General features: G+C 53.1%; 1 protein-coding gene across 1 annotated transcript in view; it reads right to left on the bottom strand.

The window, feature by feature from the left end:
- CROCC2 (ciliary rootlet coiled-coil, rootletin family member 2) overlaps positions 1-16,639 on the bottom strand; it is a 60,271-nt gene extending 43,632 nt beyond the window's left edge. The window contains exons 1-5 of the mRNA XM_084780123.1: positions 15,591-16,639; positions 4,411-4,561; positions 4,002-4,153; positions 1,640-1,746; positions 260-401 (exon numbers count right to left, since the gene is read on the bottom strand). Of these exons, the coding sequence (XP_084636249.1) occupies positions 260-401; positions 1,640-1,746; positions 4,002-4,153; positions 4,411-4,561; positions 15,591-15,668 (630 nt within the window). The 5' untranslated portion in view covers positions 15,669-16,639. The remainder of the gene's footprint in view (positions 1-259; positions 402-1,639; positions 1,747-4,001; positions 4,154-4,410; positions 4,562-15,590) is intronic.
- Between the last annotated feature and the right edge of the window lie 6,698 nt (positions 16,640-23,337).

Below are 23,337 nucleotides of genomic sequence, written 5' to 3'. Positions count from 1 at the left end.
TGGCCTAAGAACCCTCTAGTCTCGTTTGCCTTTCCTCAAGGGGAGAGGAGACTGAGGTGCCCCTCATGGCACAGGCTGCTATGACCAAGCAAAATGGATGGTGAGGCCTCCGCTGGGAGAGAGAACACTAACGTGTGGCCAGCTTCCCCCTTTCTGATCCCTGCTTCCCACCTACCCCCACCAACTGCAGGCACCAAATGAAGACAGGCAGAAGAAGGGACAGGGTGTGGGTGACTTCTTTCTTGGCCCAGTGCCGTACCTCCCGCAGCTCCAACTTGGCCTGCAGGCGGAGCAAGTTGTGTGTTGTCCTGGCCAGCTCCCTGGCCAATGTGTCATTAGCCTTCTGCATGTGATCCAACTGTCCCCGCAGGAGGGTGTTTACTTGGGAAAGGCCCATGCTCCTAGATGGACAAAACCCACAGCTTCATGTGTGGTGACTTCCTAAAGAGGCACAGAGAGCCCAGGGGCCTAAACCAATGGTGCCCTGAGGCCCCTAACCTCAGCTCCAGTGCACAGTCCCCCTCCCCTCCCCCCACCAGCTCTGCTCCCAAGCAGCACCAACCATCCTGCAATGAGCCCCACATGGAGCCAACATCAGGACCCTCCGCAGGGCTGGTTCAGCCTCATCCTTCCTTCCTGAGAACCCTGTTCTCCCAAACTCTTTCTCACCACCAGCCACTCCTCTGCCCTGCTTCAAAAGGAAAAAGAAATGTACAGGGTATAGAAGGCTCAAAGGAAGCCTCAGAGGGGCAGGCTGGCAGGATCTGGGCACCTCTGAGAGCTTGGTGGCTGATGCCAGCCTTCCTGTTGAGCTTTTATGCATCAGGCCTCCCACGGGGATACTCTTCCCCTCAAAATGGGTTTCCAGAATGCTTTTCAGCATTTTTTTTTAAACTTCCTCTGCTAACCACAGGCTGTTAGTGACGGCGAGATGGGCTCAAGTGAGGCGCTAGAGCTGCTTCTGGGACTGGGGTGCAGTGCATTCTTGCCAAGTGTGGACAAAAGGGGCCTGTTGACGTCAGAGAGGCTTGAAGCCATCATTTCTGGAGTTGTGGTCAGGGTGGCAAGGAGAGCCAGAGAAGGGCACCCAGGATTGTGTGTGTGCCGGTGGCCCATGGTTGACTGTGGTAACCCATCAGCAGCGATGGCTGGGCAGTACCCTGACCAGACATCCTGGCATCGCCCTCAGGGGGTGGGGTCAGGGAGCCATTGGAAATGGCTGTGCCTTGAGAGGCTGCCTATAGGCCCAAACCTATTCCTGGCGGGGGCGGGGGGGGCAGTACTGTCCCCTGGCTATGGCACAGAGATGGGACAAGCATCTGCTGCCCACTCTGCAGGTTGCCATTTCTTTCCCTCTTCTCACTCACCCTGGCCCAGAGAGGGAAGCTGTACATGAGGATGTGGGAGTGCTCTCCAGTGGAAAGTGAGGGAGAGCAGCTTCCCCTTCCTTTCCTGGGCCTGCCCCTCCCCCACCCCCATCGGTTTTCACAGGTAAAGGTAACTCAGAGTAGCATTGATGGTTTGGCCAATAGCTGCAAGGCATAGCGGGGGCGGGGGGGGGGCAGGGGGGGTCTGCCCTCTCTGGGATGATGACCACACTCCCAGCAATCCCAACAGCCTGCCCACTGGGCCTCCTCACCTCTGGTGTGAGGCCTCCAGCCGGCTAAGAGCCTCCTCCAAGTCCATGCTGTGCTCCAGCTCTGACTTCCGAAGCCGGGCCTCAGTGGTATCCAGGCGGGCCTGCAGCTGGGAAGGAGTGCAAGGCCACCTGGTCCACCTCTCCCTAGTCAGCCAGGGTAGGACGTCTTTGACATAAAGCCCACCCTGGGCAGAGGTGGGACACCGGGGCTCCCTGGAGCATGTTCACACTCTACCTCTCTGTCCAGTGCCTGTGGCCCATAGAAGAGGGGGAGGGGAAAGCGTGCGGGCTGAGTGGATGCTTGGATTCTGTTGGGCCTGGGAATACTATGGGAGCTATGGGACCAGCAGGAGGCAGGGCTCTGGAAGTCCCTGGAGACACTTCATTTACAGGTTAGTAAACTAAGGCCCTGGTACTGGGGTCACTCCAGATGTCAGCCACCTAGGGGCAAGGCAGACAGCTGAAAAGCAGGCTTTTTCATGCCTCCACGGGGCATGCGTATGGACCCCTCTGGCCCTAAGCTGCACCTCCCCTCTCAACCCTCATGGAAATATAATAACATAGGTGCCAAGTCCCCTTGCTACTAACACAGAGCATTATCCCAAGGGGCTAGGAGAGGAGGCTGGGGCCAATGTGGGATGCAGGAAGTCACACCCAAGGCCTACCGCCCCGAGTCGTTCGGCCATTACTGCAGTGGAGGATCTGACCCCAGAGCCTAGGAAGTCACGGGGTCAAGGAAGTCTTGTGAAGGAGGCACAAAGAACAGGGGGACTAGGAACGGGACACAGGAGTGTCTGATGGCCAAGGATCTGCTTCTCAGCCACCAGCAGCGTGACATTGAGGTCAGACGGCTCCAATCACAAGGGATGATAGTGTTACCTGGGGAGGGCACACTGGACCCCAAGACCCTCACCCTGTTCCACCTGTGTGCTGGGGAGCAATTCGGGCCAGGTTCTCCCGGCGTCCTCATCCGGCTGGCTGTGAGCTCAGCTCTGACTCACAAGCTTATTAGTTTATTAGTCTTTGGAAGAAGGCCTCCTGCGGCTAATATTCCCTGAAGTCTATTCCCAGCATCTCCCGCCCTGTGCTAGGAAGATTTATAGTCCCAGAATGCCCTGCGGCAGAGGCTTTCAGGAAGAGCAGGCTGGTGGAGCTCCTGAGCCAAGATATGGGGTCTTCATGGTCCTTCTTCGAGGGACTCTTTGGGTGGGTGGGGGCTAAAGAAAACAGTATGGTGGAAAGGGCACCAGAGAGCTGGAACCCACTGGCAGGAGGGCACCTTAAGGCTAGCATAATTGTATGAGGAAATCTTCTAGAACCCTCACGTAGGCAAGGCAAGGCCAGGCTTCGCGTCTTTCACAGGTTTCTGGTTACATGCCATAGAAAGAGCACATGTGGGCCAGGACTAGGCCTGTGCACGGTTATATGACCTTAGGGCCGTGGCTCTCAACCTTCCCAATGCTGCGACCCTTTAATTCAGTTCCCCCCCACGTGGTGGTGACCCCCCCGACCATGAAACTATTTTTGTTGCTACTTCGTAACTCTACTTTTGCTGCCCTCGCGAATCATAATGTAAACACATGATACACATTATATCAGTGACCCTGAGGGGGTTGCGACCCACAGGTTGAGAACCACTGCTTTCTGTCCTGCCACCCAGAGCTCAGGCTGAGGTCCATAGATGGCCTGGGGGATGGTTGATGCTGGGGGATCAGAGCCCCCATGGCATAGATTGTTCCTCCTTGTCTTATACCTATTGTGCCCTGCTCTGCCTCTGAAGCTCTCGTGGCTTGCAAAGGATTAGCACATGGAAAAGGGGCTCTGGCCTAGAAAAGGCCTTTGTCCTTCTGCCCGAGTCTCTGAAGCTTCATAGAGAAGGCATTCCCCAGCCCACAGGCATCCCCGAATAACCGCTGGCTGAAGTCTGTACTTCACAGGTCCACCCTTCCACTCTCCCATTCTGAGAGGCCTGGCTGGTGACCAGAAGCAGGAGCCCGTGTGAGAAAGGGCCGGGGAATGGAGCCACAGGCTCTGCCTGCGATGAAGGGCCAGTCCTTCCTGGCTTTCTCCTCTGTCTGGAAGGTGTTTAGTGATTATAACTGACAAAACCCTGGACCAATGGTCGTCCCTAACTGGGCCACTCCACAAGGCTCCTGGGGCACAAGAGAGACATATATCTGGTGGGGGGCGGGGCATCTCCTGCTTCACCTGCTAATCTCCAGCCTCAGTTTCTCTATCTGTTGCTCAGTGTCCTGAGAGACTGGCTGGTGGCCCTGCAATTAATACCACCAGTCCTGGTAGGCAATCCCTAATAAAGGCCAGGCTGTGCGCACTGGCCTGCAGGTACCAGCGGCACACTCACCCTCTGGCTGACCGTGTGACACCTCTTAGCCAGCTCCTCCCGCTCAGCATCTGCCTGGGCTAACAGCTCCTCCAACCTGGCCAGCTCCTCCTGCAGGAGCTCACTCTCCTCCTGTGCATGGGTCATTGTCGTAGCTGGCAGCTCCCGTAGCCCTGTGGGCATAGCATTCAGATCAGGCCATGGCTCTACCCAAGCAACTGGGTTGTTCCATGAAGAACTCCACTTCCTCTCTCCTGTTACTAAGCACCGCCACCCCCCACCCCGCCCCTATTGCGTTTGGTAAACATCTTTAACGCCCTCTACTCATGCCTGGGCCAAGCCCTTGACCAATTAAAGCATGTGTGGGGGACAATGGTTACCTGTGACATCTGAGGCTCCCCTGGTACCTGAACAGCCTCAGCACCCTCACCTGAGAGTGGCTCTTCACCCAGGCTGCCCGACACAATCTCTCGGATACGGGCTGGCACAGGGGTGGGTAAGGCCTGCTGGTCTTCTCCACGCACAGTCAGTGCCCGGTCCTCCCTGCTGGCCGTAGGGCTCAGGATGGTGTCTTCCAACTTCTGAAAAAGAGCCAGAGCTTTGGTTCTTGCAGGCCCTGGGACATGGTAGGCATCTCACACAAGCCCATTGTTGTCAATGGGAGCCACCACATGGTCATTTCAATGTAGCAGAGAGTCCTGGGGATGGCCAGGCTGATCACTCAAGTCACATGCTTTAGTCTCCCCACCTGTAGGGTGGGGTTGCGCCAGTCCCTGGCAGTGCTCTGGCAGAAATGAGATCAAGGAAATGGCTATTTGGGGGGTACTCCTAGCCACCTCTAAGCCCTTTCCAACTCTAAGCAGGGTGGGCCAAATCCCGACTCTTCACGTCAGCCTCTCTGGGATGCCTAGAGCAGGTGCCTTTGTGTCTGTCCACAGGAAGGCACACGGCCCCACCTGGAGCAGTTAGGATCATCTGCCCAGTGGAGAGAGGGAGGCTCCCAAACCCCACCCAGCGATCACAGGCCTGGTGACGAAAGGAGAAACTACACGTAAAAGGACTGAGTCTACCCCCTGTTCTGAGAGGCCATCCAACATAAGGGGCATGTTGGGCGCTGTGAGGTAAGACAGACACAAGGTGCCATAGGCCAGCAGAGGCAGGTTAGGTTCTGAGAACGGGTCTCAGATGTCTCTCTCAGGCTTTCTGGTGGGTCCTGGGCTAGTGAGCTGTAAGGAGAGAAAAACAACATTGACCCAAAGTGAGCATCAAATCCTGGGTCCTGATGAGACAGATCAGAGGGATCTGGCTCTCCCTGAGGGGATCTGACTGGGAAAAGCACCTTCCAACGCTGAGTGCTAACATAGCAGGCAGAGTCATTGCTGTAAGCACTCTCTCATGACCTCCTTCAGACAAGCTAGGCTGCTAGGGGCTAGGAAATTTGATTTCGACAGTAGTTATTCTTCCCTTGAGCCTGGCTGCCTTGAACCTGAGAGCTGTTAAACTACCAGCCCCATTCTTGGCAACTTACTAGACTGTTATCATGGTAGCCTAGCTGCTTTGGACACTCCACGAACATCTCCAGGATCTGCTGGCAACATCACAAGCTGGGGTGCGGGGGCTGCAATTCCTGTTTTAGAAGGCCTTGCTCCGGTGCTGACTATTTCAGAGAACCTGCCCCGACCTGGGCAGGACAGCCTTGGGAACTCCAGATGACACCGCTCACTCTGTGGGTATTGTGGCTCATGCTAAAGGGTGAGCACTGCCTGCAGCAACTCAACAAAAAGCCTGTGGCTGCAGCAGCACGAGACCTGTGGTTGGCTGACCACAAGTGTGTGGTGCCATTTTCCAGTTATCTAAGCAGCTTGCTGGTCACTCTTTTCCGGTTAATGCCTTCTCCTGCATGCATCACTCGGGTGTCGCAACATCAGACCCAATACAAGGCTTCCTTTGAACGATTTATTTGTCCATCCATGGTCTTTATCATGAGTAAGGCAGCCTGGGCTGGCTGCGTGAATTGTAGAGAAGACGCTGAGCTTCCAAGTTTTGGCAAAAGTTACAGCAGCTGCTTTAAAGGGTCCCAAAGAGTCACCAGGAGCCAAGAACCCTGACACCTGATGCTCCAAGTTATTACACAATGAGGGACTGTGTGTGTGTGTGTGTGTGTGTGTGTGTGTGTGTGAGAGAGAGAGAGAGAGAGAGAGAGAGAGAGAGAGAGAGAGAACAACTAAGAAAGGCAGAAACTGAGAAATTAAGAAAGGTGACAAAGAAGCTGAAACTCAGTGAAGAGCCCACTGGGCAGAGCCTAGACTGTGGGGGCTCAGGCGAACCCCCGAAGAAATTGGGAGAGCTCCTGAGGACGGTTCCAGAGGCCAAAAGTCTGGATGCCTGGAACTGAGGACAGTGACACCAGACTTCTGCCTCAAACACCCAGAGCAATGCGATGCTCACTTTGAAAAGTGGAGCCATGGTCTCTTGATCCCAAGGCTTAGAGCTCTGGCTTTGGAAATGCAGGTCCTACGCCTCTAAAACTCAAGTCACTTACACCACAGGGATGGCTTCTTATCTACCCCTGATTCCTACCTAGACACAGTCTTTAGGGGCTCAGATTCTCAGCAGGATTTTGTTGGGGGTGGCGCATGTTTCAGAGAAGGACCTTGTCGGGACTCGCTGTGTGCCATCAGGAGACTTCCAGATTACGGGAAGGCAGACAATACGATAAGGATCCAGTGACCCACAGTGACCCATAGCGACCCACCTGCCCTGTCCATGAAGGATGTTTGAACTGAAAGCAGTGGCTTAGTGACTCGTGACTGATGCCAAGGGCCCCACTCCCAGATCTTCCCGGGCAGCAGCCACAGTCCTGCCTGTCTCCTCCACTCTGTGACTCCTCAGATCCCTTTCCTGCCCAGAGCTCCCTCAGGTGACACACGGGAGCCTCCTGGCCCCCATCTTCCAGCTCTCACTGAAGACCTTTTCTAGTCTGGAGCTCCCCTGGTTCTTATTCCCAGGCCCTGCATCTCTAAGCACCCTACTTTCCTTACCCATCCGTCCCTCCTGACTATAGCTAGGCCTCTTTCTGCCCTGAATCCCGAATGTCTCCGTGGAAGTAAGCCATGGCTTTCACCCAGTCCTCCTAAATAGATTGATTCCCCTTCTAAGCTAACCAGACTGGAATCACCCCAATATCCAGATTCTGCATACCCCGGGACAGGGCCTGTCCTGGTCTCTGGGAGTCCTGCAAAGGTCAGATGCTGCAAATGAGTGAGGCTGGTTAATCTGCCCCTTTAGGCTGCGAAAGACTCCACTTTCTCCAAGGCTTTGCACTCAACTCCCCTAGGTGGTCTTGGTGAGGTGCCCTTACTTCACTTTCCTCCAGAGGACCTCCCAGCCTTGCTCTGGGTGGGTGGTAAACAGTTTTTCTTGGGTGCAGCAGCTCAACTGGTGAGCTGCAGAGCTCTGCCTGCTACTTCCTTCCTGGCCAGGCAAGCTAGGGATGCTAAGACCACCAAGGCCGCTCCTACCATTGAAACCCTGAGCCTCCTGTTTTGCACAGGGGGAAACTAAGGCCTAATGGGGTGGTAAAGAGTACCCCAGGTCCTCAGATTGAAGACGTGATGCTCGCTCTATTCAGAGGTTCCCTCCAGGCCGGAAGGACCCTGCCTCCCCTCCCTCCTCTCCCCGGAGCATCAGCGGCGCCACCCGCTAACGGGAAAGCAGCGGTGCAGCACAGACTTGACTCATTCCTAACGTTTACAGAGGGTCACTTATTAGCCGGGACGTCCCGAGAGGCGCTGGGGGCGTAATAGGTTCCAGCTGTGGCCGGGTGCCTGCGATGGGTCGACGCCCAGCCAGAGCAGGAGGGGCGCGGAGGGGGAGCGGGAGGGGCGCGTCCCTGGCAGCCAGCCCTCTCCTCCCGCCTCTAGTCCCCAGCGTGCCTGCGGGAGGATTGCAAGCGAGGGCTGCCCCGCCTCTACGCAAATGGTGCGGGGGGAGGGGCTCGGTGCTCTGCGAGGTCTTGCAAGGAGGTCTGTGCTGACCCGGGCTTGCATCCCCTGGGACCCCACCCGGGACCGCCTGCTTCCCCTAGCCTGAGTAGGGGGGCGGGGATAGGGGAGTTTCCAGCATCTGCCCGGCAGGCTCTGTCCATTGCTGCCACCAGTGGCTCCCCACAGCCTGGGTGGGTCACCATCTCTAGGGCCAGAACCTTTCTTATCTAGCCTGCTTCTGGGGAAGGTTCTTACAGGGGAGGGGGGAGCCTGGATAGCCTCTTGCCGGGAGCCTCAGGCTGGGAAAGACACCATGGCTGGCCAAAAGGGACTTCCATGGTAACGTTCCTAAAAAACCTCGGACTCAGGTGAACTGGGCCATGTTTGTTTCTTCCTACTGCCCTCAGTATGTTCCTCAGCTCAATCATATGCCTAAGAGCCCAGGGATGAGACCACTGTCCCTGTGAATAGCCTATACATCTCGATCGGGTATGTTAGAGGCTCTGTGAGGACACAGGTAGGTCACTGCCTCCCACTCTTCTGGGGTTGTGTGGAGGAAGTACCATCTAGGAGTCTGGCCTCTTTACCTCACCTTCTGGGTCAAATCAGGACCCCTTTCTAAGAGAACCGAGAAGGGGTCCCCACTGTGCCATCAACACACTGTGGATGTATCTTGCCACCGTGTGTTAAAGTATGAAATGGTATTATGGGTCATCCTGGGTTCCCGAGTCCCAGTGGTTGTTACTGAGCGAAGGGTGGGGTTCAGCTCTGGGAAGGAGGGGAGTGGGCAGGAGAGAGACCTGTCACCAGTTGTCCAACACCCCCCCTCTCTCCGCAGCCCCATGGGAATGGAAACTGCTCAGATCTTCTCTGAAATTCACTGACCTCTCTATGCTCTTGTGGTCCAGGAACCTCACGCTGCTCTTTTGCCCTTGCCTAGAGACTGACTGGACTGGGGAGTTCTGGGGGGTGGGGTATGTATCCTCCCCAATTCTGGATCTTGACTCAAGCTTTGGGGGTGGAGGGGCTAGTGATTGTTGAGACTGAGTTCTGAGGCAGGACTCCAGTCCTCAGTGTGGGTTCATATCCAGGAAAACAGCCTATCAGAAAGATGGGCAGAGCGTCATCCTATTCTCCAACCCTGCCCCCACAGGCATAACCCATCTATACGTTCTTCCAGATCTGAGATGGGGAGCATCCTGAATGGGAATCCAGGCAATGTCCCTGGAGCACAGCCCCTGGGAAGGAGGAAGGAAGGAAGGAAGGAAGGAAGGAAGGAAGGAAGGAAGGAAGGAAGAGTGAAGGCCACTTGGAACCCAGACTCGGGCATGGCTTCTCCCAGCTCTAGGGACCGCTGTCTAGGTTTAACAGGATTAAAGGTCAAATGTGTCCATCACAGGGGGCTTCCTGAGCAGGGTTTGGGTGGCCTCTGGCTGCTGCTTCAAACTGTGGGGGACAGAACAGAGCATACGGGCATGCTCCTTCTCTGCCTAAGAGTTGGAGCCCAGCTAGGACCTGGCAGGTACTAAAAGTGGTCCCACCAGGTGAGCCCAGCCCACTCCTTGCAGGCTACAGGCAGAGAGAAGAAACAAAACGAACCCCATTAATCACCCCAGGGGTGACCGAGGAGGTGAGGGCTGAGTTCTATTTATTCAGCCCCAAACCAAGCAGGGACGACTCCACCGCACCCCTCTCCTAGGCTACCCTGGGAGGACTCTGTGGGGTCCTCCTACAGTGCCAGCAGCACTGGTCCACTCCCTGAAGCCCTGCAGGGTCTTCCTGTGACAGGCAGGGTGGGATACAGAGATGAAGGAAGTCCGTAAGCAGAACCGGCAAAAAGCACGTGAGCTAGTTCACTGTCTCTTGCTCATGACTATAGCCACAGAAAGGTGGATTGGACATTCTAGGTGCTGTTCCCAGGGGAGAGCAGAATGGATTTAAAAAAGAAACCTGGATGTTTCAGGTACAGAGAAAGGCAGGACTCCTCGGTACCTTATACAGAACTGAGCAGCAAGCAGGGCGGGGCCACCAAACCTTCACTTAAATCTCTGAAGGAGAGGGAATTCAACAGGCAAGCCCAGTGTAACCTGGATACTATCCCAGGCCCTAACCTAGGCAGCGGGTAGGACGGGTCTGGGTGATGATCTACAGACAACAGAGAGCTGTCCTCTATCTCAGTGCAGTGCAGAGGTGCCTAGGCCTGCTCCTAATGTCTGGCTACAGAGCTCCAACAGTGCCCCCGTGTGGCCCTATACAGTACTGCAGGCAAGCTGCGGGTCCTGCCCAAGCTGGAGGGCTGAACTGAGGCTGGGTTCAGGAACTCCAACGTTACGGACAGTAAAGAGAGTTGAGGCAGGTTAGGTGGATTGAAGTTTCTTAGCATTACCCGTTATCCAGGAGAAGATGTTTTAAAATAAATTTATCTCGACTTGGAAACTCTGTGTGGGCAAGCCAGGGCTGAGTGTATTTGGGACTGGTGACAGGGTCTGTCAGGACTGAGACTCAACCCTGAGCCCCCAAACACTTGTCGGCAAGTTTCTGGATATGCAGATCCTCTGCCTATTATGCACCTGGTTGGATGCCCATGGACCCTCCTGTGTTCCTTCAGTGAGCTGACCTGGCAAGAGCAGGCCCAACTGGAGGCTCAGAGCACCTGAGCCTCCTGCAGGGGGTTTGGTCGGAAAGCCTGCTGAGCTCTGTACCTGGTAATGTCTACTTTTTCCAGATGTTTTGATTGATATTACCCCCCCCCCACTGTACTTGCTAAGCTGGGCTATGGACATTGCCCCTGGAGCAGAAGCTTCTAAAGCCATAGGGGGACTAGATGTTGGAGTGGGGAGGCGGTAAAGATGAAGGGGACGACTTATTTATTAATTCACCTCAGCACAATGCTTGGCACACAAACAGGCTCAGCCAGGTTCCCAACAGAAGTAATTGAAAGCCTTGTTAGAACTGCCAAAGGTATGAATCATTAACTACAAAATGACTCACAGCAGAGAATGCTCAGCAGGGTGAGGATGCTGCTGTCTTGTCTGCTCCTATGTCCTGACACCCACACGGGCTTCCTGGAGAAGATGGCAGGCCTGCAAAGCTGTACGAGCAAAGACCCAGGATATGTGGAGTCAGGAGGAAGGAGAACAGAGAGAGGGGGTGGGCTAGACAGGAGGAAAAAACTGGAGTGCTATTGTCAAGGCTCAGAATGTTCTGCTGAGGAGGCTGGGGCCTCTCTCTGGTCCATGGGCAAGAAAGGTCTGAGTAGAGGATGTGGCCCATCTGGTCAGTGCGGTGGCACTGGTGTCTGGACATGTGGCCTTGGAGACAGAGATAGTCAGCGTGTCCCTCTCTGGGTGGCATGATGGCCAGGCTGCACTCAGACCACTGTCAGCTCCTAGGTCCTTGTACACTTGATCTCTGGAGTGAGGACTGACAGACAGGTGGCCTGACCTCCAAGGAGATCCAGAATGACAAAGGCAGGATGAGAGCTCTGGATCTTTCCATCGACCCCCCAAGACATCTGGTGATCTAGTACATAGGTCCCTGGGGATGGAATCAGTAATATTTACAAAGGAGGCACCCATGGAAACCCTAATGATGGGCTCAGTGTAGACGCAGAACTGGGACAAACACGTACCCTAACAGGAAGCTCCAGCTCTATGTCCCTCCCCATACCTGGGTGTCACTCCTTTGTGGATGTCCCCGAAGGAGCCCTTTAAGGCAGGGAAGAGATGCTTGAATGTTGCCAGCTGTTTTTTGGCAGGATAGTGAACTTAGAGAGACCTCAGATTTAGCTGGCTGGTCAGAGGTGAGAGGTCAGAGGTGAGAGGGCAGAGGTGAGAGGGCAGCCCATGATGGTATCTGTAGTGCTTCATGCTCTGAGGCTGAGCTGAGCTCTAGCACTACCCTCAAGAAGCCAATCTTAGAACAGGAGGATCCAGAGGGTTGAAGGCTTGGCTGTCATCAGCAGTTGAGTGAGTGAAAACAGTTCCTACTGCTAATGTGTTGCTTTAAACACTGAAGAAAGCAAGGATGTAAAATAGTGGGGGCTACTGTAGAAAAATAAGGTGGCAGTTCCTTAAAGGGGTCCCACTGTCCTTCTAGAAGAGACCCCACACAAACAAAACCAGAGACTCAGATGGATGGACCTGCTTCCTGCTGGTGGCAGAGTGCGGCAGCTCTGCTTCTGCATGCTGGGGAGGCAGCTCAGCGGTCCATGGAGGGATGACCCAGTGAGTGATAAACGGTCCATCCACAGGAGGGCCATGCTACAACATGGAAGGACCTTGAGGACACTGTGCTAAGTGAAATAACCATGAGAGGTTCCCGAACTATCAGATACACAGAGACAGAGAGTAGGGTGATGGCTGTGTAGGGCTGGGGGAGTTTGTGTTTAAAGAGGATTACAGTGTGAGAAGAGGAAGCCATTTTGGGCCTGGATGGTGGCAGCAGCTGAGAATAGCGCAAATACGACTGATGGTGAATTTTATGTTATTTCTATTTTATTACAAATTGGGAAAGGATGAAAGTCAGTGAGCCGTGCACATTCACGTTAGATGAACAAAACCACAAATTAAAAGCAAAAGACAAATAAATATGTGGATTGGTTAAATATAAAACTAGCATAAAAGGAGATGTGCTGGTTGGCTTTTGTCAACCCGATACAGACCTAGACATGTCTGGGAAGAGGAAATCTTAATCGAGAAAATGCCTTTATAAGACTGGCCTGTACGCAAGTCTGTGGGGGTACTGTCTGCGCTAATGATTGATGTGGGAGGGCCCAGTGCATCGAGGACAGTGCCACCCCTGGACAGGTGGTCCTGGATTGCATGAGAAAGCAGGCTGAGCATTCCCGGATGACCTCTGCATCAGTCTCTGCCTCCAGGTTCCTTCCTTGCCGTCCCTGGATGATGGAGAAGCTGTAAGAAGGAATAAACCCTTTCTTCCCCAGGTTGCGTCTGATCATGGTGTTTTATCATAGAAACCCTAACTAAGACAAGAACCATCTGCTACCAGGCAAGGAGATGGAGAAGCAGGTGCCACTCGGAGCTAGTCCAAGCACTTTCTTAGACTCACACACAAGGCTTGAGTTCTGAGCAGCTTATCAGGAGGCAGAGGTGTCAGCTCTCCCTGCTTCAGGCCCTATGATATTAAAAAGACAGAAGCATGTGAGCCACTGACTCTGTTCATGTCCTGCTACTATGGCGGGGCCTGGCCTTATATAGAAATGGGGTCATTTAGCTGCAGTGCCTGCTGGGTACTGACAAGGTGTCTGGAGATATCCCAACACAGCAGATGCCATTGTGATGCATGGATGTGTGAAAGAACAGAGGTTACAGCGTATAGTCGGAGGGAGTTAGTGCTCAGGAGCCAGAATTGCTGCCTTTCTTTCTTTTTTTTTTTTTTAATAACAACTCATTCTGGAGGGAAGTGGGAGCCAAAGAGAAGCAACCAATTCCTTCTGGGGCCAGTGCCCTATGACCTAAACACTTTCCATCTGTTACCATCACCCCCTACCTAGACTTCCAGCTCGCAAACCCTTTGGGGGCACATTTAAGCCACACCCAAACCATAGCACCAGCTCTTGCCAACAAATATGAAAATGTAGAATGGAAAAGGTCCCAGACACTAGAACTTAACCCAAAAGCAACAGCCTGAAAAGTAAGTTCTTTGCCATTAAAGCAACCGGGTCAATAGTGGGATGTCTCCCCACCCACACCACCTCCCATCTGTCTTGGGTGTACTATCAGTTTGGGGTCTGGAGGATCCAGGAAGCCCCTCTTCCTGATGCATTTTTGAACCACTCCTTTCATGTGTAATTTTAGGGTCTTTGAACCCACCAAACCAAGGTGTCACATCCACCCACCCCGTCTCCAGCACCAAGCTCCCAAGCCTGGTCCTTGTTTCCAGTTTTAGCTCTTAAGAGTCATTTGGGGTTGGGTGCTCTGGGACACTCTGCAGTGGTTGGTGTGTGTGTGTGTGTGTGTGTGTGTGTGTGTGTGTGTGTGTGTGTGTGCAGGAAATCTGGCCTGAGGAAGAGGGATGTTGAGGAGTTCTTCTAGGCACAGGGAGCAGATGGACGTCAAAGCCTTTGCTCCTGGTCATGTAGGTGGCTTTCCCCACTCAAACTTTGCCCTTCTCTGGGCCACACAGTCTCCTGTATGTAGCCATAGGGTCTGGAGTTTCCTAGCATCCTGCCACTAGTCTATTGGCCTATCTGAGTATCTCATGGCGCCTGTCTGCTGCATAGTCACCTCATGTAATTGCTCAGAGATCTCAATCACTGCTGTGCAAATAGCAGGTGTGGCTGGGCAGACCAAAAAAAAAAAAAGCCTCACCAGGCTTTGTATGAATCTTAGGCAACAGCTTCTCAGGGACAGTGGGGTTAGCTGCATGCAGAGGCCCCCAACACCCATCCCCAGAGATGTTTGCATTATTGTGGGTTTCGACCTCAGGGCCACTCACTTCTACCCTCAGGCCTCTAAGGACCTGATTACGCCCTTACAGGGTGCTGTACGCTCGAATGGGTGCTGGGCTGTGTTTTGTGAGCTGTGCCGTGCCGACCCTCTTTCTGAACCCGTCATCAGAACTCAGCCTGAGATCCCTTTGGATAGAGCCCGCAGGGGTACGCTCTTGTCTTGTTACCTCAACTAACTTGTTCTTTTAATTACACTTACTTGTTTGTATGCGGGGCTGGGGTGCGTGTGTGCTGCAGTGTATGTGCAGAGGTCAGAGGGCAAATTTTGGGAGTTGGATCTCTTCACCATGTGATTCCCAGGGATCAAATTCAGGTCATCAGACTTGATGGCAACCGTCTCCACCCACTGAGCCATCTCCTCCAAGCCAACTGACTTTAGTAGTCTGTTTGTGTCACAGTCTGCCCCTACGTGGGCAGGTGCGTATGCCTATGTGTACAAAGATGCTACCGTGTTATTTAGCCACCTGGCACCGCCTGTGCAGTTAATCCTTTCAGGGGACCTGGTGTGTTGTTTATCTAGGACCATGCCAAGCCCCTTGCAGCATGGCTTTGGGGGTCTGAACACTCTGAGTCAGCAGGTCCATTTGGGGTACACGGAGATCCTTCCCAGGGGTTGGGGACTCCTGGCTGCGGTGTCTGGATGATGACAGTGTAGGGGAAACACAAAGTGTAGGCTTTGGATGAGGGACAGCAGGACTGGTAAGTAGGTGGGCGTTGAGGAATGCGAGGTGGTGAGCGGGAGAGGGATACAGGCCTAATAGCATTGGTGTTGTTTGTTTTATAGGTAAGTTTCATGAAGATCGAATGGAACTTCTGCAATTTACAGAGTGGGTATTGGGGGTACCCCCAAATGGAAGGCCCTCTTCCAGCTCTGACTCAGCTGCTCCCAAACCTGGTCACTAAGACAGTGGAGACCCTATTCCTTCCACTTTGGTATGTGGGTTGCATGCCCAGGGCTCCAGAGGGGCGCTGGCCTTCTGAGCTGCTTCACCCGCCTAGAGATCTGTACTTACATGCTCACAGTCACACTGAGCATGCGCACAGGTAGAGCGTGCTCCTGGGAGGTACCGGCAGCTCTCCGTGCAGGTCCTCTCTCAAAGTGCTCTCAGGCCCCGCTCTCCGGGAGGCCACGAGGGCAGCCACTTCACTGACCTGGATCACGGTGTCCAGCCCCAGCTGAGACTGCTCTGCAGTGTCCCCATCATCAGGATTGCTGGACGTGGAACTCATCTTGCGTAAGAGCACAGGACCTCAGGGAGGCAGCGTCTGGGCTCCTTAGCACGTCTGCTCCTGGAGCCTCAACCGCCCAGTACCTGCCTCTGTGTGCCTCCCACACCTGTATGCAGTTTTGTCACTATGCTGGTTTTGCCCTGTTGAATTCACTTGCTTCTGGGCGCCCAGCTGCCCCACCTTGATTGTGGAGACCACACGCTAAACAAGCCTGTGAGTGTTGCTGCGGCAACCAGGACGCTGCTGAGGGCTGCGTTTCCCTGGAAATAGGAGTAAGGGCTTGTTGTGAGGACTAAGGAACACTGTTGGCCGAAGCGGTTTCTCTGGAGACCTGGAGTGAAGCTGGCCTGAGGGAGGGACCAGCCTCTTCCTAGAGCCCCCGTTTACTGTCTAGGGAGACTGTTTACTTGCTGACCACACCCAGGGGTGCAGACCACAAGCCTGTTCTCCATTCAGGGTCACAAACAGACTTAGTTCATGTCTCAAAGAACTTTGTGATCAGTAATGAGATGTGTGTCACAGATGTCTAAGGATTAGAGAGGGACAGACCTTCCCCAGGAGCCTGTTGGAGCCGGACAGGTTCCCTGCTCTGCAGTGCGCTCTACCTAGGCTGTTCAGAATTACACCGCTCCCCAGCTAGCCTGGTTGCACTGATCTGGTTCATAATCTTCTCAATATAGACTCTCAACCTACTTCTGAAACCTTTTGAACTCCGCTGGAGTCTCTGTCTGTGCATTCATTCTGTAACCCATGCATATGCATACAGATATAGAGATATATTTATTGTGTGCTATGTAACGTCAAACTTAATATTAATAATTAAAATTTGAATAAAAAGAGTCTGCCTTCACCTTTGGCCAGGCTACCAAAGGCAAGCGGAATTACACGAAGAGTTTGTTATTGAAACTGCTGAACCTTGTGTGCTTGTTGTTATTCAACAAATTTTGACACGGAAAACACAAAATGCGTTCATCTATTTTTCTGGCATAGCATGCTCACGACAAAGAGATGTCCTGGGAGTGTCACTGGAATAGGAGGGCTGGATCTGAGGTGGGGGGACACCCTGTTCCCTAGTCAGGCACACCTTCTGACCCCCTATATTCAGCCTATAGGTCTTAGAACGCACTCTTCCAGCTGCCTTGGTCTGGCCTCCTCTGTTGCCTGAAAAGCCCTTGGTGTTGTTCACCGATCCACCCTTCCTGGCCTTGCACAGGAAACTAAGACCCTATGTTTGCCTCTACTCCAGATATTGGGGTTGACCTGGGCCTTTCTGTGTAGCTTCTGGTCCAGGGTTACCGATGACAAGGAGAGTCTTCAGTGCAAGCTGAGAGGACGTTCTGTGATGAGCCCTTAGATTGGCCATTGAGGATGGCGAGTCTCAGGAGGGCCTTGGCCAGTCCTGACTCTCCTCCTAATAGACTGGACTGTTGGACACAGAACCCTGAGCCTCCTGTCCTGAGGTCTGGGAAGCAAGTCCCACTGCACTTGGCAAGGACATGCTCTGGCCCTACTGTTCACCCTCCCCTGAGTTTGCCGTAGAAAACACAAACATGTTCGTCTATTTTTTTCTGGCATAGCGCACTCATGACAAAGAGGTGTCCTGGGTGTGTCTGTGGCCACCTGTCTGACCAGCTGTTTAATCGTTCTGAACTCAGAGGGAGACTCCTTTTCAGAGGGGCTTTTGTTGCCAGAGGGGCACCGTTCCTTCCTCCATACCTGAAACCTCACCAGAAACAGCCCCAGGACATGGCAAACCCTGGATTCCCAGTTCCTTGGAGGATGGTTCACAGTGTAGTGGTACGAGCATCATTGTGGCTGGCCTTGGGCATGGACTGGCACAGACACACTGGCGATAGTGGGAGGCTAGGCTTGGTACAGTGAATCAGAACTGGTACAGTGCCCAGGGCCCACACTCTCTGCCCGAGCCTACAGGGCACGCACTCTGGACAGCAAAGGGGCTGCAACCCAGGTCAGGCCAGCCTTGCCTGCTCTTGAGAGCCACTCCCCATGAGCAATGGCTGCCGCCTCTGGGCCTGTGAGTTCAGCACGTGAGCAGTCCACCCTGTCTCTGGGGCACAGAGTCACCAAAGGGACAGAGATGGCCACAGACAAGAAGTCAGATTCCAGAGTAATTCCGGCCAGACAGGCTATCCTGGGGCTGTGAAGCAAGGACAGGGCATGGCATTCTTCTGTGCCCTCCACCCTCTTCGCGGGAGCTGTCCTTCACATGAACTGTGCTTGGGGGATGTCAGAGCCACTACAGGGCTGGGCATCGGAGCTACTTCTGAGGAAGAATGACACTATCCTCATTCCTGGGTGCTGAGTGAGGTGGAGAAGCTAGGGCAGGGTCAGGGTGAGGCTATACATACAGGGGCCTCGATGAGCAATTCTAATGTCCCTTTCCTACTCCAGGAAGGTTTGGGTCAGGGATGGCAAATAATGACATTCATAAGGCCAGGGGGTGGTATATAGAAGAGAGGCCAACTGTGTCTGAGAATCCACGTAAGGAGGACCTGAGAGGGTCCCTCTGTCTGCTCAGTGCTCACCTGGGCTGTTCAAAGGATGGTTGGTGGATGGTCCTGGTTAGTGACTGCTAGGGTGGCTTCAGGGACCCTGCCCTCTGTCACCCATTCTCAAGGAATAGGTGGAGACTGAATACTAAGATACAAACAGGAGAAGGGCTGGGAGGGCAGTTCTGCCCTCAGTGGCAGGAGAGGGTGGAGGCTGCTGGTCATTCTCAGCAAGGACCAGAGCGTAAGAGCTGAAAGAAATGAAGAAGGCCCGACACATCAGATCTGGCCGTGACTTCCTGGATGCCAAGCATACAAATGCAGATGCCAACAGTTGCAGATCATTTGGGCTTCATCAACGTCAGTCAGAACACTGCACATCTAGAGGCAGTATTTTTTAAAAAGAGAAAAATACAGAACCCAGAACATGATGTGAGAAAAATGCTTGCAAATCATCCATCTGATAGAGGAATAAAGTCTAGAATATTTGAGAATTTTCTAACACTCAGCAATACAGCACATAAAAAAAAAAAACAAGTCAAGGATGGGAGTAGACACTTCTCTGTTGCACACATATAAAAGGCCAATAAGCCTCCGAGCATGTTTGACCTTCCTAATTATTCGGGGAAAAACTGTGCTGAGAAGAACATCACACCCATTAGGGTGGCTGCTGTTAAGAAAGTAGAAAAATCTGCTGATGAAGATGTGGATCATGGGGCCTTGCCGCTGGAATGTGAAACGGCGAAGCCGCTTGAAAACAGCACGGTACTTCCTCAAAAAACCCAAATACGCGCCACGTGACCCAGCAATTCCATGTGTGGGTGTGTACCCAGAACAGAAAACAGAGATGGGGAGATTTGGTCACCATGTTCATAGCAACCCGAGTGTCTGCTGATGGGTGAATAGATAAGCAATATTTGGCTTGTTCGTACAGTTGATGATTGTGCAGTGTTTAGCAGGAGGGACGTTCTGACACATGTTGTGGCAGGGATGGACCTGGGGAAGTCAGATTGAGTGAAGTAAGCCAGTCAGGACAAGACAGGACAGTGCAATTCCATCTACCCGAAGTTCCTAGAGCTGTCAGGTCTACAGACAGAAGCAGCCACTCTCCCTGTTTGGTGCTGAGGCTGGGGAGGAGCAGGCAGCTGGTGTCTCATGGTGACACAGTTTCTGTTTGAGAGGAGGAGACTCTAGCAGGGCATGGTGGGACACATCTAGCACTCAGGAGGCAGGGCAGGTGGGTCTCTGTGAGTTCAAGGCTAGCCTGGTCTACATAGTGAGTTCCAGGTCAGCTGGGGCTACATAGTGAGACCTCCATCTCAAAAAAAAAAAAAAAAAGAATAAAGAAAGAGAGGTGAGTGTTCTGAAGGTGGATGGTAGCAGTTATGGCTGCACAGTGTGAACATTTTAATCTCCTGAATTGCATACTTTAATATGGTTAAAGTAATAAATGTTGTGCTTATTTATTTAATAAAACCCTTATGCAACCCCTAAACCCAAACCCAACAACAAAAATCTTTCTTGCAAGCATGGACATAAGGGGAGACCTAGCAGAGACTGCACCCACAGATTCTGAACCTGACCTGGCCAGCTTCTAGTCTGTTCTGGGCTGACCAAATGGGCCCTGGGGGCAGGCAGAACACCCTTATGTGCCCCGTGTTTTGAGGTGATACACTCTTGCTCTTCCACGGCCTGACAGAATATACCCCAGTACTTCCTCTTCACAGTCAGCCTGGGGCCCTTTCCCCTTTGCCAGGGCATCACCTATCTCTTGTGCCCTATGCTTCCCTGAACAGATGGCACAGCCCCCACACCTCTGGTTGATCAGCACCAGGCCTGCTGGGAAGCCCACGTGGCTGTGAAGTAGGCCAGGGTGTCCCACAGTGTCCCTGATAGTAAGGCCAGCCTATAGATGGATGACGGATGCTACCCCAGTCCTGGGTCAGCACACGAGTGTCCCAGAGCCCAGCAGAGCATGCCCCAGTGAGTCGGCAGACACAAGGAGCTTCGCATATTACGTTTCCCATAAATGGTGTCAGAGGTGCCTCAGGCCCGGGTCATCCCTCCAGTAGGCCTGAGGCCTGAGGTTGAGTGATAGAGGGGCTGGGGGAGAAGGGGAAGCCTGAGTAGGGAAACTGCACTGCCGTCCCTGAACCACAGGGGTAGGAAAAAGGAGCAGGGAGGAATACGGTAAGGGAGAGAGAACTCTGGGTTCAGGGACTTTGTCTCTGTGAGCCCCCATGGGCCCAGCTTAGCTGACTCTGTAGGTCTTCTTGTGGTGTCCTTGACCCCTCTGGCTCCCTCTGTCCTTCCTCCCACTCTTCCACAGAACTCCCCGGGCTCGGCCTGTTGTTTGGCTGTGGGTCTCTGCATCTCTTTCCATCAGCTGCTGGATGAAGCCCCTCAGAAGACAGGTATGCTAGGCTCCTGTCCAATTCTCTCCCTCTGTCTACCTCCAATGTCTATTTTATTTTTTCTTCTAGGTGAGATTCAAGCATCCTCCCTTGGGCCCTCCTTGGCTTCTTTGGATGTGTGGATTGTAGCATGGCTATCCTGTACTTTATGGTTAATACCCACTTATAAGTGAGTACATGCCATGCGAGTCTTTCTGGGCCTAGAGTTACCACACTCAGGACGATCTTTTCTAGTTCCATTCATTTGCCTGCAAATTGCGTGGTGTCTTTGTTTTAATAGCTGAGTAGGAGTCCATTATATAAATGTACCACATTTTCTTTATCTATTCTTTGTTTGAGGGACATCTAGGTTGTTTCCAGTTTCTGGATATTATGAATAAAGCTGCTATGAACATTATTGAATAACTGTCTTTGTAGTGTGCTGGAGCATCTTCCAGATATATGCCCAGGAGTGGTATAGCTGGGTCTTGAGGTAGACCTATTCCCAATTTTCTGAGAAACCTCCAGATTGATTTCCAAAGTGGCTGTACAAGTTTTCATTCCCACCAGCAGCAGAGGAGTGTTTTCTTTTCTCCATATCCTCCCCAGCATGTGCTGCTGTCATTTGTGTTTTTGCTCTTTGACGTTCTGACAGGTGTAAGATGGAATCTCAGAGTTGTTTTGGTTTGCATTTCCCTGATGACTCAGGACGCTGAGCATTTCTTTAAGTGTCTCTCAGCCATTTGAGATTCCTCTGTGGAGAATTCTTTGTTTAGCTCTGTACTCCATTTTTAATTGGGACAGTTGGTTTGTTGGTATTTAATTTCTTCAGTTCTCTCTCTCTATATATATATATATATATATACACATACACACACACACATTCTGTCTGACATAGGGTTGATGATGCCTTCTTGTGTGCTTCCGTTTGGCACAGAACTGCCTAGCAGAGAGTTGAAATGGTGGCCTGGGAAGTCAATGTGGCCATTCAAGACTGGAGGAAGGGCTGTGAACGCAGGACCCAGGTGGCTGGGTCCCAGTGTGGTGGCATGTGGCTCCAGGTAGGGAGAGGCAGCCAGATGATGAGATGCTTAGGCAGAACCTTGCTCAGGGGTGGCTGGGTCTCCTCAGTGACTTTAGGAGACTCCTGTGAGGTTGTGTGGAGAGCAAGGCGTTTTCAACTCGTTGCGGCAAGCTGACAACTGGCCACTTGCAGTACAGAGCCTGTATGCGGCCCTCACAAGGAAAGTATGAGGACTGGGGACTTTATTTGGTGGCCCTGGATGCCACCTCAACCTTTCTCATAAGACACAGACAGATGGCAGAGGAACAAGGGCCAAGAGTTCCAGAGGACGATGGGCCCCGGGGGAGGAAGAGAGGCAACATGATGCCACAGAGGCGGCTGTAGCCACTAGATGCAAAAGAAGCCTCCAGTGCCCCCTTGGAGCCTCCTGAAGGAGCTCAGCCACTGGGATCTTAACCCAGGCTTTTCAGCATCTGTGCCCTGGAAGCCAGGTCTGCCATGAAGAGCTGGTAGCCCAGGGAACTCACTCGCATTGCCCCTGGGCAGCATCCATGCAGAGTCTACATAGAGCCATCCGGGCCATGTGTGAAATGTTGAGGCAGTGTGGCACCTGCGCCTCTTGCTTACTGGGATCCATTTCATGCACCCCATTCAGACTGGAATGCGCCCTCTCCCTGCCAGTCTTTCCCAGAGCACTTGAGGTACTGCACCAGTGTACTCACGCCTGCCCTACACAGAGGTTGAATGAATGCCTTTGTGAGTCACCAAGACCCTGTGAGACCCATGGACTCTTTCAACTATGCTGACCTCTCTGGCTCCCCTGTCCCCTCCAGTTGCCCTATTTTATGTATCAACACTCTGGGGTCTGTAGGGTGGTACACTTGGGTCCTTCCTGTGGGTCCCTTCCAAGTCAAACACTGGCACCAGCTCCACATTTCCTTTCCACTGCACCCTGGTGATGTCCTCAGGTGTCCACGCGGAACCCGGGTCCAGGTCTTTACTGTTCACATCTCCTAGGGCTGTCTATTTTGTACGCTGACCAGATGTGGAACAAATAGAGGAGGAGGAAGACACAGTTTAGCTGTGGAGAGCTCACTATGGCTTTTACTACCGACCAGGGGAGACCAAGGAAGAAAGGAAGGACAGATAGAGTTCTGGCCGGCTGGCCACTGCAGGTCTCAGAAGGGGAGGGGCAGCATACAGGGTGAGAAGCTTAGGCCGCACCTTACTTGGGGTGGCTGGCTTGGTCTCCTATGTGACTTCAAGATGCTTCTGTGATGTGTCGAAAGCTGGAAAAGCCCAGGTTCTGAGGAAGGAAGGAACTATCTGGCCAGGCTGTGGAGGTTGCTTCGGGGCTGAGCTACCTAGGCCTGCAGGGCCCACAACCCATAGAACACAGTGCTGTGGGGGACACTGTGGGTGGAGCATAGCAAGTGTAGTGTGAAGGGCAGAGAAATTAAGGACTCTGGAACCTGAACAGCCTTGGAGAGGGTCAGCTGTCTTCTGGGCCAGCCCCATAGACAGAGCTGGACCAGGCTGCAGGCGGAGGCTAACAGAAACCAGCTCATAGGTCGAAACAGCCTCTGAGGCTCTAAGCAGCCACTCTAAGCAGGGCGGTTTTCCTACCCTGCCGACTGGTAGCTCTGACTTAGTGCTGCTGCCCAGGGTCTGAGGTCATGCGCAGTGTGGCTGGAAAGATGGCATCTCTATGGCTCCTGTGGGCCTGTCACTTTATAGGCTGT

This window comes from Acomys minous (genome assembly GCF_964271855.1).
Source record: "Acomys minous genome assembly, chromosome: 4".
Lineage (NCBI taxonomy): Eukaryota > Metazoa > Chordata > Mammalia > Rodentia > Muridae > Acomys > Acomys minous.
The sequence above is the reverse complement of the archived record's forward strand: the minus strand, read 5'-3'. Positions and strand labels throughout refer to the sequence as shown.